Here is a 16,748-nt window from a genome sequence, read left to right on the forward strand (position 1 = left end):
AAAAAGATGATGCAAATGCAGAATTTACGAGAAAGTATAAGTGAAAAATGTGCAATGTTAGTGCTGGTGTTGTATGTGACACATTTATGTGCAAATAAAATAATGTTAATACATTTGAAAAAAAAGCAATTGGAACTTAATTGCTCAGTTCTCATCTGAGTTAAAAGAGGAAACGGGAAAGAAAAATATTGACCCTATTTAGCATTTTAATATCAAAATGATTCCAGACTGGAAAAAAACATTTTTTTTAGTGGATTGTACACTGAATGATAATCGAGCAAAAAATGTAAACTCTTAAACAGCACCAGAGACGGCCTCGTGTCACTGTGAATACATATGAGTCTAAAGTTGTGCCTCCCCATAAACATAATTTGGCACCTCACCGCTGTACAACACAGCACCTGTATTGGTCACGATGTTTTTCTTACAGTTCCGATTCACTCTGACATTGTTTATGTTTGCTCATGTAAAAAAAAATGATACTCCAAAGATTTTTTTGCTCAAACTTTATTCATCATTAAAACTGTAAACTTCCAAATAAGGTTGGCAGGGTCGCCGGTTTGGGGTGGGGCTTGTAGCCGATTCGCTCATTGATAAGCTCTGCCCTTGATGTGGCTGTAGAGGACGATGCGGAGGCAGAGGCTCCACCCCCAATGACATCAACACCAATTACAGAGCCCCCACCCACTCCACCTCCCGACTCTGCCTCCTCTCGCTGACGTTTTCTGGCCTAAAGAAAAAGAAAACCTGATAATGTCCTGTTTGCAGTTTACTTCCTTTAAAGTCTCAGATGTTACTGATTGTTATTCATTCTCATTGACTGTTACTGATTGATTGGTACTAAAGTGAGAAGACCTCGAGCTCCTTCTTGACGCTCTCGAACTCCTCAGTGTCGTCGATCTTAAGCTCTAGACGAGTCGGTTTCCTCCTCAACATTTTCAGTTTGTGTCCACGCTGAAAGCAGATGATCAATATATCGATTGAGTACTCAGATTACAACAGAGTATCTGTTTGCTTTTTGACATCCTAACTGATGAAAATGATTCACCTCCAAGCTCAATGTTCTATAAAACTGATGAATATGATTTACTGCACACATTTCCTGAACCTTTTCAAAATAAAATATCACACGCTTCTATTGAAGTCACCCCTCCTGTTTCCAGATGCTTTTGTGACCAAAAGATTTCCAATGTGTGGGACTAATAAAGGTTTATCTTATCTTATGTTATGTTATCTTTACAGCCTCTAAAGTTGATGGTGGCACAAAAAGAAACAAGCTGTTGTGCTTTTACTGTGAATATCATGAGGCCGTAGCAGCCGCCTGTAATTTCAAAATAAAACCTTAGAAGACCACAACTCCTGTTGTCATGATGATGCCTATATTGAGCAGGTTGACTTCAAAAGTTTTCAGAGGAAGGAGAAAAGTCAAGTGATGAAGGTTAAAGGATCAATAAATCATTTATTTCTGCTCAGACACAGAAGCTTTAATTTATTCTGAAATCTGATAAATAACAGCAATCAGTATCAGTTATCGTTTCCATCAGATCAATAATTAGGATCGATCAGATCTAAAAAATGTTTCCTGATATTTGTTATCAGAATCACTGATCACACTGTTTGATGTCTGTGTTTGATCCTGATGATGAACGTATTGATATAAAGCCACAGCAGGAGTCCAGGTAACTTATCACCACGGCAACACTGACTCCTGAAGTCTCCTCCTGATTATTGACGTCAGGGTAACCGAGAGATACCCGGGGTATGGGCCTCAGGGCGGAGCTCAGGGCATCCAGCTGCTTCTAAAGCAATAGAAACTAAACTACACCTGCCGTTTAGACAGGAACCAGTAGCATGATCTGCTCTCAGATTGGTCAGTCAAATGAGTGTGGATGGTACTATGGGTCTGCTGTTGTGATGGCAGCAGAAGGAAACACCAGAAAAGAACCAGCAGCCTGAAAAACTGTGAAAAACCATGAGAACACCTATTCCTGCACAGAAGTCACTTCGTGATTCAATGATCAATTGGAGCAATATCTCCTGCGACTGATCACCACTCAGTCATTAGCTCGCTTGCTTTTCTAAAGGATGCCCTGAAGGTTATAAAGACACCTTTAAAGGTCTCATCTGACTGGCTGCTGACATACCTTGGCTATAACAGTCTCACCTCTGACCCCTGACCTTTCCGCTCCTTAAGTCGCCACTCATGCGCACTGTGCGCACGCAGATGGATTTCACAGAAGCTAAGCTAAACTAAACTAAACTAAGCTAAGCTAAGCTAAGCTGCGCTAAAGTGAAGTCGCAGTGACGTTACAGTGACCGGTAACGGACAGTCCTCGCGGATACCCTCAGTGTGAACAGGTGTGCAGGTACCTGATATACGAGTTGTAATGCTCTTTCCCGCCGTTTCTCTCTCTGTTTATTTTCTGCAGCTGCTGTGTCCACCGGAAGTGTGCAACCTCTGAGCCGGAGACACTTCAGAACTTCCGGGTCACGAAGCTCCGCGTAGGCGCGTCGTTCGTTTCCTCCGGTAAGTATGTCTCATTCAACGGTTTAACGGCACTCTGAGCCGCTGCGTTCAACTGCACAGGTGAGGCAAACGTCCAAGCGTAGATCAGCCGTACTGTGCTCTACCCCCTCATCCGTTAGCTCGTACTCCGGCGTGTTACCGCCACTCAGCCCTCGAAGAGGCTCCGGGGTCGCGCTGACTCCGCTGACTGCACAGCTTTACCTGAAACACTCACAGGTGAGAAACAGTGAGGAGTTACCGATTACTGATCGGTGCAGAGCTGCAGGAGGAGGCTTAGAGGTCTGAACTACGAATCTCTGTTTTCGTTATCATTGACCCTAACACGGGGACGGGGTCAGAGGTCACCTAGAGCGGCGCCTGTAAACATGTCCGCGGTGTTGAAACTCAAAAGTTCAGAGGATGGACTACAAATACAATTTGAATTCAACACAGCATGTTCTCAGCCTGATTCTGCGAAGGCCTTTGTTGTGCCAGGTCAGCTGCCTGTTAAAAAAAACCCAGCGTGGAGTTTTAAAGAACAAAGATTCAGGCTCAGATGTACTGATGGTGGTTAAAAGTCTGCTGGATTTACTGAAGATGCCTTAAACGTTGAAAGAGGCGCAACTCTGGTACACAGTGTACTACAACTGGATGAATATTCACAAGCTAAAACTTAGTGAGCAGCTCATAGAGATCTTAATGTTTAGAGTGTTTATGTAAATCTGTTCTTCATGCAGTAACAACTCAACAGGAGGTAGTTCTCCAGCAGTCTGATGTTCTGAGTTCAGCTGTGAGTTTATCAGCTTCTGTTAAAAACTATGAATATATCAGCAGCTTATGGATGAAATGGAAAAGTTATGATGAACATTTTCATGCTCTGCTCCACTTTGGTTTTTATATGATTGTTTTCATGAACAGTCAGATAAGTCTGTCGCTCCTTCCCTTTCATAAAGGATGCTCCAGTGTCTCATCTGTTCAGTAAAGGAAGCATTGAAGCTCCTTTCATTGGTGTTTGGAACAGCTCTGAGTGTGGCCATCACACAGATCCTTGTGGGTCGTGAGACGTGGACTCTTAACATAATTTAATCCAGAAACGTTAACACAGTGTTTTTCTCTCAGTTGACTTGACCTGACGTCAGCAGGGACAGCGCAGGTGTTTTAAGCCCTTTTCCCATTAGTACTCGCCACGGTTTCAAGGGTTTTCCATCAGGTCATAGTACCTGGTACCAGGTACTTTTATAATACCTGCTGGGCTGGGGTTCCAAGCAGGTACTTAAATGTGACGTCGTCAAACTGCATGCCACTGATTGGCTGCTCAGTGGTACCACTCGATGAGTCATGAAAGCGTCTTGTTCATGAAATCAAAAACGCCATTATTGAAACCAGGCAACGAAATGAAATGGCTACAAAAAACAATGCCCCGTTCCCTGAGTCTAATTGAAAGCCAGAGACCGAGCAGCAGGTATATCGTCGCCTCCATGTCCACCTTTGTTGTAGCATTCGTGTTGGTTATTAATTACTTCACAGGAAACTCGGCGTCGTTGCTGTGACGACGATCACACAGATCAGGTGGTACTCGATTGTTATGGAAAACCAGTCGTACTAATGGAAAAGGGGCTTTAGGCTCAGATATTGATGCTTAGAAAAGAATAAAACTGAGTGTTTACAAACCGGATTCCAAAAAAGTTGGGACACTAAACAAATTGTAAATAAAAAGTGAATGCAATGATGTGGAGATGGCAAATGTCAATATTCCATTCAGAATAGAACGTAGGTGACAGATCAAAAGTTTAATCCAAGAAAATGTATCAGTTTAAAGGAAAAATATGTTGATTCAAAATTTCACGGTGTCAACAAATCCCCAAAAAGTTGGGACAAGTAGCAATAAGAGGCTGGAAAAAGTAAATTTGAGCATAATGAAGAGCTGGAAGACCAATTAACACTAATTAGGTTAATTGGCAGCATGATTGGGTATAAAAAGAGCTTCTCAGAGTGGCAGTGTCTCTCAGAAGCCAAGATGGGTAGAGGATCACCAATTCCCACAATGTTGCGCAGAAACCCAAGTTGATATCAACGCTCAGTTCAGAAGCCTGCGTCTCTGATGGTATGGGGTTGCATGAGTGCGTGTGGCATGGGCAGCTTGCATGTCTGGAAAGGCACCATCAATGCAGAAAAATATATTCAGGTTCTAGAACAACATATGCTCCCATCCAGACGTCATCTCTTTCAGGGAAGACCCTGCATTTTTCAACAAGATAATGCCAGACCACATTCTGCATCAATCACAACATCATGGCTGCGTAGGAGAAGGATCCGGGTACTGAAATGGCCAGTCTGCAGTCCAGATCTTTTTTGAACATTTGGCGCATCATAAAGAGGAAAGTGCGACAAAGAAGGCCCAAGACGATTGAACAGTTAGAGGCCTGTATTAGACACGAATGGGAGAGCATTCCTATTGCTAAACTTGAGAAACTGGTCTCCTCGGTCCCCAGACGGGAGATGCCACACAGTGGTGAAAATGGCCTTGTCCCAACTTTTTTGGGATTTGTTGACACCAAGACATTTTGAATCACCATATTTTTCCCTTCAGATGATAAATTTTCTCAGTTTCAACTTTTGTTCCGTGATTTATGTTCTATTCTGAATAAAATGTTGACATTTGCCATCTCCACATCATTGCATTCAGTTTTTATTCACAATTTGTTTAGTGTCCCAACTTTTTTGGAATCCGGTTTGTACTACTGACGATCAGGGAAAAACACCCTGCAACTCTCCCTGCAGAGCTCTGAGGGATCATCCAGGAATAGTGATTGGTCAGTAGGTGTGATTTCATACCTGTTGATCTCTAACCTGGGGTAAATCCCATCAGTTACAACAGTGAGTTGCATGAGGAGGAAGTCTCCGACCTTAATAGTACAGAAACCCAGCATAACCTGAAGTTACCTGGATGAGAGGAAATCCATGCCTCAGGTGCAACACCTGTCTGTGACCCACACCTGGAGATCAGTGAGGTGGAGCTCTGTGGTGAGATTAACATGTCAGCAGGTGTATTAAGATCATTTCACCATTGTAACAGATGCTGATCATTGTGAGCGTGTCATTCTGTCTGACCGACAGCATCAAGTGAAGCTGAGCAGGAACTTACAGCAGCTCAAAAACGAAGTTCAAAATAAAGGTGTTCAAGTTTAGTATGAATTGTGTCTGATTCACATTGCTGATTGATCACTTATTACTGATCAGGGTGATTGTTTGAGTTTCAGCCATTCTGCTGCTGCTCATTATATCAATAATGTTTTTTCTTCTGAGCAGTTTTTCTTTTTGTCATTAAAAATGTCACCTGTATCTTCCTCATGTGTTTTTGTTGTTTCTCCGGAAAAAAGAAGTCAATATGTCCGATGAGGAGGATGTGGCTCCGGCCGTGAAGAAGAGCAGAGTTTTCTATGGAAGCCTGGAGGAGAAAGAGCGGGAGCGTCTGAGCGCTAATGTGGCAAGCAGCACAGCAACAGGAAGCGATGCAGTCAGGGCGGGAATTGAGGCGGGAAACATCAACATCTCATCAGGTTAGCTGTTTGTTCACCATTTCTCTGATAACATCTCTCTTAAAAAACATTAGAAAAACCTCCACCCTCTGCTGACCACAGTGCCGACAGTCAAGGCTCTGATTGATCATGTGATCAATAACATCTGCCCAATCAGATCTGTGATTAATTGACAGCAGGAAGTTGGTTAACTCTGTTTCCCATGATGCCCTGCAGGGGAGACTCTGGAGATTGAAGAGCGGGTCAGTGAGCGGCAGCAGGAAGCGCTTGCTGAGTTTGAGCGACGGCGACGAGCCCGACAGATCACCGTGTCCACTGATGACGCTGAGGTGAAAGCTGGCCTCCGTGCGCTCGGGGAGCCAATCACGTTGTTTGGAGAGGGACCAGCTGACCGCCGCGAAAGGTGGGGCAAAATAACACTCTCAGCAGTCATCTTGGAAACATTTTAGGGCAGTAATTAAAAAAAAAAAAAAAAACCCTGTCAAACTTTATCAGTGTGATAGGAAGGAAGCAGGAAGCAAACAGGAAGTAAAAGTGTATGCATATGCATGTGTATGTCTTCAGGCTGCGCAGCGTGCTGTCCGTGGTCGGTCCAGATGCTCTGAAGAAATCCAGGAAGGACGAAGAGCGAGCGAAGAGGTCGCAGGATGAGGTCAGCTGACCTGGACTGTGGGTGGGGCTTCAGAACACCTGGTCGCATGATCTAAACATTTTCTCTCTGACCAATCATAGTGCCAGCAGACATGGTACCACGAAGGCTCCCCCTCCCTAAAGGATGCTCGGCTCTGGTTGGCCAGATATTCTCTTCCCCGGTGAGTCATCATCAAAGCGTGAGAGGAGGAGGAGCAAAGAGAACCACTGAGTGCACCGCTTCTTCCAGACTCCTCTCACAGATACTAGGCAGGGCACCACACTGAGTCCTTGTATTACAGAAGGATAAAAGCGCTAAAAATCCCTCCGTCTCAAACCCGCCTGATGAATACATAAACATCCACATTAACCTTCACCACTGAACGCTGTCTTTTATGTTTCATGTGCAGCCATGTCACCATGACAACCAATAACCAATCGGTAATATTAAATTTAGTCTTTCCACATGCTCGGGTAAAAGAAGAAATGTAAGCAGCAGAGTAACCGAGCTTGGGTTTCCCCTTTAAATCTAAAGTAAAACTGTCAAATAATTGTTGAACACGCTCACGGACTCAGAGAAATTTCCTGCCAGGATGTCGTGTGTGGGTCGATTCATTTCGTTCCATCATTTTCTTTTGCTTATCCGGGATCCAGTTACAGGGACAGGGAGGTGTTTCCAGACCAGCTCAGAGATGTAATCTTTCCAGCGTGTCCTGGTTCCGCCCTCAGAGGGGTGGTTTTATTTATATAGTGCCAAATCACAACGGGCACCTTATAAACAGTACCTTTGCACAATGACTGAAACTGGAACCACTGACGAACAATGTGAGGTCTGTTCCTTGATCATCAATATGCAAATTGTCATGACCATTGATCAAAGACTATTGATCATTGATGACCATTCATCAATGGCCATGAGTAGTATTTACAGAGAGTTGCAGAATGGCTGCAATCACAGCATTTTAAGATGGGGAAAAATGTACCCTTAGGCCCCGTCCTTGATTTAGAGATGGTCTTTCGCTTTTCGTAAATGGCCTCCTTGACTTCCCACGCAAACCAGCGTTCCTCCCTGTCCAGGATGTGTACGTCCTTATCATTAAAAGAGTGTCCACTGGCCTGTAGGTGTAAATAGACTGCGGAGTCCTGCAGCGTTTAGGTGCCTTCCCAGCTTTGACAAAAGTCCAGCTGGGATAACCACATTTACTCAGGGCCTTCTTGATGTGATGTTCTTCTGCTTCTCTGGCTACTGTATCTGTGGGGATGGTGTGTCGTCCTGATGACACCCAACATTGGTTTACGGTATACATCAGCTTTTAAATTTCCTCATTACTGATGGAAATCTCAGAGTCTAACAAGGCTAACCTGCCACTTTTCATATCCATCCGTCCATCCATTTCCTTCCGCTTATCCAGGGCCGCAGCCCAAGCAGAGAAGCCCAGACCTCCCTCTCCCCTGCTACCTCCTCCAGCTTATCTGGGGGAACACCAAGGCGTTCCCAGGCCAGCCGAGAGATATAATCTCTCCAGCGTGTCCTGGGTCTGCCCTGGGGCCTCCCCCCGGTGGGACGTGCCCGGAAAACCTCGCCCAGGAGGCATCCTTGTCAGATGCCCAAACTACCTCAACTGGCTCCTTTCGATGTGGAGGAGCAGCGGCTCTACTCTGAATTGGTGACATATCCTTTTCATATCCTCCCTGGTAAATTCGATGTGTTAGTCCACAGAGTTGATGTGAATTCAATCAGGTGTGATCCACATACCTGAACCAATGACTTGGTGTTCCAGGGTAGGATAACAGAGGCCTCTTTTCCACTTCTTCCATGTACAAGTTGGCCACAATGGTTGAAACTGGGGAACCCATGGCACACCCATGTTTCTGCCTGTAGTACTGACCCTTGTATGTGAAATAGGTGGAATTAAATCACATCCAGTTCTGGATGTTCAGAGCTGCTTACCAGCGGGTTGAGGATCGATGCCAGAAACTTTGAGATGTTATAGGTGACCGAGTTGATCATAAAGACAATTGATCTTAAAGGTACACTCTGTTACGTATCTTCGGTAAACCATACAGACTTGGTGTAGATTCCCCTGGGTATAGCCTTTGGTATGAGGTCCGGTCAATAGCATTGTCTTTTTCTAACTACTTCATACAATCCATCACCCTCTTCCTGTAACCACTTCCTTGGTCTCATTTCAGGGGCTCCTAAGTATTTTCATCACTGAGCACTGACAAAATGTTCTCATCATAGTCTTTATGGTTTAACAAAACTGTGGACCCACCCTTGTCTGCCAGAAGGATGATAATGTTGTTGTCATTACTAAGTGATGTGAGTGCCTTCCTCTCCTCCATGCTGATGTTGGATGCTGCGGGCTTTGCATTGCTGAAACATTCATCGGCAGTTGCTATGTTGTAGTTTTGAATCGCTGTTTCTGTGGCTGCGATCAGTTCCACTAGTGGGATTTTGTCTTGGTGTCACAACAAAGTTCAACCCTTAATGCAATGATATTTTTCTCTGCTTGGGCGAGTTGTCTGTCAGACAAATTTTTCACCCACTTGTCCCTGTGCTTGGTGTGGCATCCTTCTCTCTTCTCGCTGGTGAGGACTCTCCCTGGGTATCTCCTGACTCTCTCCATAATTTGCTGTGGTTTTTGACGTGCAGCAAGTAATTCAAACTTCCTTTGCTGCCTAGTCTTAGACTTTTCATGCTGTACTAGACCATCTTACAATGCTGTGATTGCAGCCATTCCCCAGCTCTCTGTGAATGGTACTCTTGGCCATTGATCAATGGTCATGACAATTTGCATATTAATGATCGAGAAACTAAATACAATACAAATAAAAAAAAATACAAATTTTATTTGTCACATACACAGTACAACATATTGAACATGTAGTGAAATGCTTGTGTCTGAACTGCGGACAGGCTGCAGACATAGCCGCAGCATTCCAGGGCTTGGTTTTTTTTTAGCATGGGGGGTGTAGCCAGGACCCTTACTGGATACCGGGTGGGAATCAAACTTGCGACTCCCGCTCTGAAGTTGTGTAGTCTTACCACTTCACTATTCAGCTATGAAAATGACCTCACAGCCCATTGTTCATTCAGTGGGCTAGTTTCAGTCATTGTGCAAGTGTACTGCTTATAAGGTTGGGGAAACCTGCAGTTAGCTGAGACTGAAGAAATCATTGGATGACTATATATTTCTCCCACTACAAACGCTACGTCCAGATGAACAGAATAATTTTGGGGGGGATATACTTACCTAGATAATTGAGCATGCATCAAGACAACTTCCTGTTTACTAACTTATCCTCAGAGGCGGGCACACGGCTCTCGCCGTCAGACATGGCTGGGCTCCCCTAGTTTTAAACACACAGTGTTGCTATGGCAATAATATCCCTGTTGTAGGAATTCATACCGTATTATTGTGGACGAAAACAGAGTCTTCACTTGTACAGAAACGCGTTTGGCCCTTAGACTTTCCATACATAGAATCCACTGCCATCTTAAAGTATTTGAGACTTTGTAAACGAGCCGCCAGGATCCGTCAAGAAGAAATAATAAAAACATCATGTCAGTTGGTTGATTCTCACTGGCTATAGCTCCTTATCTCTGTGATTGGTCCATCAGAGCAATGAGGCGCCTGGAGGCTGCACGCGCTCAGAAGGAAGTTACCGAGGCAACCAAAACAATCCGACAACAAGAGCTGCACAAGAGCCTGAGGGTAAGTCAGTTTTATTAACTGCAGATAGCAGCACGCCAAAAAACACATCACTGTGAGCGTCACAACAGATGTTCTCGTTCTCACTGAGCATGAAGAGCACTAACCCGCCCCCCCCTTCTGCTTCTTCAGAATCTGAACAACTTCTGCAGTCAGATTGGGGACGATCGACCAATCAGCTTCTGTCACTTCAGCCCCGATTCCAAAATGCTGGCTACAGCCTCCTGGTAACAAGCACCACCCACTGCTAGGATAAAATGCATACAGTTAGCATTAGCATGAGCGAATGTTAGCTTATCTAACTGCTGTATTGAAGCTAATACTAATGTGCTAACACTTCCAGGAGCGGTCTGTGTAAGCTATGGTCCGTCCCCGACTGCAACCTGATTCGGACACTCCGAGGTGGGCAGTGGTTAATGTTTGTTTTTGTTGTTGTTAGTTACATTGAAATCTATATGTTGATTAGTTAGTTATAGTTCATTAGTTAAAGGTTTCAGATTTATTACCAAAGAAATGTCAGCTATTATATGATCAGTACATATACAATAATATTTTAAAGGGCTTGTAATAAAATAGTTGTGTGTGTCTTGTGTAGTGTAGTTGATTGTCTTGCATGTCAAAACAATGAGGTGACTGCTGAATGTCACAGTTGCTGCCAAAAAGACACCAAAGGCAGACTGCAGTGTAAACGTGGTCTCCAGGTGGAAAACAGGAGTGATACGCCTCCTGCTGTCAAGCCTGCTGGTAACAGGCTTGTGATATGCTCCTCTGTCCTATAGTGGAAGAAGCTATTTTCTGGAGTGGTACAAACAATTTGTATCATCTGTTACGTCTCCTCACGGGCAGGAGGGAATAACACAACAACTCCGGAAACTCGGTACAGGTGTTAAGAAAAAGGTTTAATGGCAGCGCTCTCACAAAATAAATAACCCAAATTCAAACAACAAATGTGGGGGAGAAAGGGACAGTTAGGTTGTGCCAAAAAAAACACCAAAAGACAAAACCAAAGCCTGGCTGAGCTATTATCCTAGAAAACAAAAACAGAAAGACCCTAAACCTCAACTCAAAACAAGCTCAAAATTACATGGGTGGCACCAACCTACTTACCTAGTGTTTCTAACAAAAAGACTCTTCGTGAGTAAGTGTATGGGGTCCCCAAACTTACCTAGTCCACTTTTACTCCCACCACAACCATCAAACAAAAGAAACACAGCAGAGGCACACATGAGCCAAACAATTCAAAGGAGGGAAGAGAGCCACGCCCAGCCACAGGTGAGTCTCCTTATCAAGGTGTGCACTCCTGGTTTGTCCAATCAGGGTCTCCCTCCTCTAATTAGTTGGAGATCCCCAAATTGACATCAGCCTGCAGTCTGCGTACCAAGGGGAATGGCAAACAAAAGGAGAGGGAAAGAAAACATGCAGCCTGCAGACATGTAACAATCTTATTTTATGGAGAACACCTAGTTGTTCGGCTTTTATGTTTTTTGTCTGATTTTTAGATCAATTGTGTTAATACAGTATGTCAAAATGAACAAATAGCTGATAAACATGTGAGGTTGTGCTGAAAACAATGATACCAAACAAGGGAAGGTAAATGTGAAATCAAAAAGTAGTCAAAAACGCTGGACCCCAGAGGGTTAAATAATAACTGATCAATACTTTGATCACCTGTGAATCATTTGTCTGAGGATCCACCCTTTTGTGTTCTGCTCTTTGATTGGCTTAAGGTCACAACACCAATGTGGGCGCCGTCGTCTTCCGCCCCCAGGCCGGAGTTTCTCTTAGCCAATCAGATGTCAGCTTGGCCTCGTGTGCCGCTGACGGCACAGTGAAGCTGTGGAACCTGGAAAGGTGAGGGCAAGGGGCAGGTAACTGGGGGCGGGGTCTGATTCATATCCTATTGGTAATTAATGGCTTTGTGTCTCTGGTTGCTGTAGTGATGAGCCAGTGGCAGACATTGAAGGTCACAGCGAGCGAGTTTCTCGGGTGTCTTGGCATCCATCAGGACGGTTCCTGGGAACAACCTGGTAAAGTAGAAATTACTCAGAATAATCAGATTACTCATGTTTTCATTCTTACTGTAATGAGTCAAAATACCTGTGTAACGTGTAGAGACGGAGCATGCTCAAACACTAAGCATCACCTACTTTTTCTTAAAAAAATTTCTATTTTACTTTGAAAGTTTTACTTCAAGTTCACAACAGAAGTATATTTTTCCGTGTGTGATGTATTTCCTGTCCGTGCGGAGTGCAGCTACGATTACTCGTGGCGTCTCTGGGATCTGGAGGTTCAGGAGGAAATCCTCCATCAGGAAGGTCACAGCAAAGGTGTCCACGACCTGACCTTTCACCCTGATGGTTCTCTGGCTGCTACAGGGTAAACAAACGCTACAATATCATCTAGCACATCTCGGCACGTCTCTGTAACTAACAAATCAGCTCTCTCTGTCTGTGGTCCAATCAGAGGCCTGGATGCGTTTGGCAGGGTGTGGGACCTCCGGACGGGACGCTGCGTGGTGTTCCTCGAGGGTCACCTGAAGGAGATCTACAGCCTGCACTTTTCCCCCAACGGGTCAGCCAATCACAAAGCATCACACAAAACACACAGCCAATCAGAGACTACCACATTAAAACTCACCTGACGAATCCCAGCTCCAGCATGGAGAGAAATTATCTATAATCAATAATCGGGATTCTGCAGGAAGCGAAGAGATTGTTATTGTTTTTGTTGTAAACATGTTAAAATGATCAATTTCACGGTTTGATCAGAATTAACAACTTGAACCATGTTTCTCCTCTCAGGTATCATCTGGCAACAGGAAGTGGAGACAACACCTGTAAGGTCTGGGAGCTGAGAAACCGGAAGTGTCTTTACACAGTCCCCGCCCACCAGAACCTGCTGTCTGCTGTCCGCTTTCAACGTAAAAAACTTTATTGTTCAACAAAACTAAATATTACTGACCTTGCTTCCTGTTAATGTGAATTTACTTCCTGTGTTTGCAGCTACAGACGGGCACTTCCTTTTAACGGGTGCGTACGACAACACGGCGAAGGTCTGGAGTCATCCGGGTTGGATGCCGCTGAAGACACTTGCCGGGCACGAGGGCAAGGTACGAGCGCATGCTTTGATTGGTCCCTTCGGGCGTTCCTGATTGCTGGCGATCTCTGACCTGTTTGTGTTTTCAGGTGATGGGCGTCGACATGTCACCTGATGGGAAACTCATCGCCACCTGTTCCTACGATCGGACCTTCAAACTGTGGCTGTCGGAGTGATGTCATTAGTGAAATTATGAGTTATATCATCCTGACAGTAATCTACTGTTTTATTTTTCAGTAAAATATTTTGTTTTCAGTTTTTGGAATTAAAAAAAAAAAGTCATTTTAAAAAGTTTGAAGCTGATTCATTTTCATGAGCCCGGAGCTCTTTTATATTTCACCTTTAAAGATGGTTTGTTCTGTTCAGTGTTTTATTTTACCTATGTCTGATTTTAGATTATTTATTTTTTTTACATTTTGACATACTATTTTAACACAGAGGACCTAACCTATAAACATTTTAACAAATCATTTTAATAACTTGAAATCCAAATTTAAAAAAAAAACATGATAAACTTGTTTTATAAATTCTAGCCAACAACAAAATAACACAAAACTATTGACATTAAAAGGCATTAACAAAACTGTCAGGTGTCACAAGAAGATGCCACCAATTATTTGAGCTCTGCCAGAAAAATAGTTTCTCTTACCTACAAAAACATTTAAACAAGATGGTTTACATTTTGGTGTGGGCGTGGCTTCAGGTTCAGGTGGAGCAGTGAGACAGTGATTTAGTCAAGTCAAGTCAAGTTTATTTATAAAGCACATTTAAAAACAACCAAGGCTGACCAAAGTGCTGTACAATAAAATACAAATATAAAATACTATGAAACGCAGGTACATAAAATACCTCACTGATAAAACAATAAATTAAAACAATAGGTTAAACCTTGCTAAAAGCCAATGAAAAGAGGTGAGTTTTAAGAGCAGTTTTAAAAGTTCCTAGGCTTGTGGAGAATCTGATGTGAGGGGGTAAACTGTTCCACAGTCTGGGTGCAGCCACAGCAAAAGCCCTCTCTCCCCTAGTCTTTACCTGGGAACATCTAAAAGCATCAAGTCTGCTGACCTCAAAGATCTCCTGGGGCAGTAAATGCTAAGAAGCTCTGCCAGGTAAGGAGGTGCAGTACCGTTAAGAACCTTAAAAACCAGCAGTAAAATTTTAAAAGCAACTGGGAGCCAGTGGAGAGAGCAGAGGACCGGAGTGATGTGGTCTCTCTTTTTGGAACCAGTCAGCATGCGGGCAGCAGCGTTCTGCACCAGTTGGAGGCGATGCAGACAGGAACGATCTAAACCAGCATAAAGGGAGTTACAGTAGTCCAGCCGTGAAGTAATAAAAGCATGGACCACCCTTTCTAGATCATTCCTGCACAGGTAGGACTTGACTTTAGCTAAAATCCGTAGGTGATAAAAAGATCCCTTGACTACGGAGCTGATTTGTTTATCAAATTTAAAAGCACTGTCAAAAGTAACACCGAGGCTCTTAATGGAGGAAGTACATTCAGAAGTTAGGGGTCCCATAAAATTTAGGAAGCAGACAAGTGAGGCCATTGGCACACCTGTTTTACATTTGCTAATTAAACCTTTTTATGCCATCAGTATGTGGCTGTAGATGCAGATACACAAACATGGCTTCTGCTGGTGGTTACTGTGAGGAAACTTTGGCTTATTGTAGACAATCTGATTGTTCTTCATTCACTGGATGAACAAACAACTTTGTGAAGCCACAGTAATGCCTTTGTGTGTCGTGTGCACCACAGGTAGTGCAGATAGCTGCTACATTAATAGAGAGAAGTAAGGCACCAGGTGAACGCTTTGTGGAAGACACACATTAGCAGGCCTTCCCCAATAGGTGTCTGAGGACCCACCCGAGACCCCAGTGTATACCATGAGTCATACGTTACGTCACATGGTGCTGGTTCACATTCAAAAGCACAGTTTCCACATACACACAAACTGCAGCAAGAGCAAATGAACACTAAGCTATAATATCTAAAGAAAGACATCATACATATGTCATAATGCCTCGTGATTGTTTCACACACATACATACACACTCTTTATGTAGTATGAGCAAATGCACAATATCTGCATCAACAGCCAGTAGACCAATTCAGGGCCCATTTACGACTTCCTACTCAAGGAGGAAGAGAATACACATGATTATATTATATTTTAAGGCCATGATTATTGAAACCTTAAAAATTAATTAAGATATCCTTCATCTGGCCCCCTTGGAGAGGAGGGGGAGACTGCCACCCTGTAACAACCGACAGGGATATCAATCTGAAGGCCAGCGGAAATCACACAACGCATCTTAAATCATTAGTTTTATTTTTTTTTATATGTATTTTTTCAAAATAAATTATTTTACTTAAAAAATTTAATGTGAAAAAAAAAAAACACTTTCCAAAAAACAGGAAAGGAAAAAAATCCAATATTTTCATCAACAAAAGAAGGCGTGCCAGCAAAAACAAAACAGCAACGACGTTTCGACTTTCAGAGGGTCTTCAGATAAACAAAAAGCTAGTAGCTGGATTCCTGACAGTAGCTGGACTAAGGCAGAAATGTACTTTCATTGAAGGTCAAGCAAAAAGTGAGCTCCTGACTGTGCTTTGCCTTTCATACTCGTTCGTCTATTTTACATTTCAAATTGGCTTTTAAAAATTGTAATCATATTTTTAACTTATTATCGTCTAACATGGATGTGGTCCGTGGCGCGGCTGTGGGGGAGGTTGGCACACCTGAGCGGAATCATCACGTCACTCCTCCCCCACTGGCCTGTTGAGTGGTGTTGTTGTTGTTGTAGTTGTGTGCGGCTGGCAGGTGGGAAACTGCAGCCGGAGGAGTTGTAAACGACAACAGTAAATAAAAGCATGTTTCAGTATGCAGAATTGTGGTCACGTCATGCCTCATTCCTGCCACAATGCAATTTGCCCCTTTACCCCAAATACTACTTTTTTACCCTTTTAAAACCAAAAAGGATCTAATTAAACCCTGTTTAATGAATTTTAATGAATTAGGTTTTAGAACTAGGGAAATGAACCTCCCCCCAAGGGGGTCCAGGAGGTGCTCGTTCCAACCCACCAACACTGTTGGTTACGCTGATGGAAAGGTCGAGGTCTTCTCTCATACTGTACCATTGCCCATCCTTGGACATTGTCATTCCAACCACCCATCTTGGAAATTTTGTTTTATTGTATTGATAAATGTACTAATTTTTCTATTTTATAGGGAGATATTGATTCCAGCACACAAGATTATT

The 16,748-nt window shown here is 43.4% G+C and overlaps 2 protein-coding genes across 4 annotated transcripts; one reads left to right on the forward strand and one right to left on the reverse strand.

The window, feature by feature from the left end:
* Nucleotides 1-489: 489 nt before the first annotated feature.
* cdc26 (cell division cycle 26 homolog) lies at nt 490-2,497 on the reverse strand. Of its 2 annotated transcripts, none has more exons than XM_019361476.2 (3): nt 2,371-2,497; nt 856-954; nt 490-730 (listed from the first exon to the last, which is right to left on the reverse strand). In XM_019361476.2, the coding sequence occupies exons 2-3, from the start codon at nt 934-936 to the stop codon at nt 518-520; spliced, it is 294 nt and encodes a 97-aa protein (XP_019217021.1). In that variant the 5' UTR covers nt 937-954; nt 2,371-2,497; the 3' UTR covers nt 490-517. The 2 variants fall into 2 exon arrangements, with proteins under 2 accessions (XP_019217021.1, XP_005458414.1); XM_005458357.4 differs by lacking the exon at nt 2,371-2,497 and adding an exon at nt 2,165-2,291.
* Nucleotides 2,225-13,778, forward strand: prpf4 (pre-mRNA splicing tri-snRNP complex factor PRPF4). Of its 2 annotated transcripts, XM_003453580.5 has the most exons (16): nt 2,225-2,358; nt 2,449-2,527; nt 5,887-6,066; nt 6,262-6,448; nt 6,610-6,697; nt 6,778-6,857; nt 10,301-10,394; nt 10,524-10,618; nt 10,735-10,793; nt 12,119-12,242; nt 12,329-12,418; nt 12,645-12,767; nt 12,855-12,962; nt 13,193-13,311; nt 13,394-13,500; nt 13,577-13,778. In XM_003453580.5, exons 3-16 carry the CDS (start codon nt 5,895-5,897, stop codon nt 13,661-13,663), a joined length of 1,533 nt encoding a protein of 510 aa, XP_003453628.1. In that variant the 5' UTR covers nt 2,225-2,358; nt 2,449-2,527; nt 5,887-5,894; the 3' UTR covers nt 13,664-13,778. The 2 variants fall into 2 exon arrangements, with proteins under 2 accessions (XP_003453628.1, XP_019217020.1); XM_019361475.2 differs by lacking the exons at nt 2,225-2,358; nt 2,449-2,527 and adding an exon at nt 2,605-2,743.
* Nucleotides 13,779-16,748: the final 2,970 nt, after the last annotated feature.

This window comes from Oreochromis niloticus, linkage group LG7, assembly GCF_001858045.2.
Source record: "Oreochromis niloticus isolate F11D_XX linkage group LG7, O_niloticus_UMD_NMBU, whole genome shotgun sequence".
Taxonomy (NCBI): Eukaryota; Metazoa; Chordata; class Actinopteri; order Cichliformes; family Cichlidae; genus Oreochromis; species Oreochromis niloticus.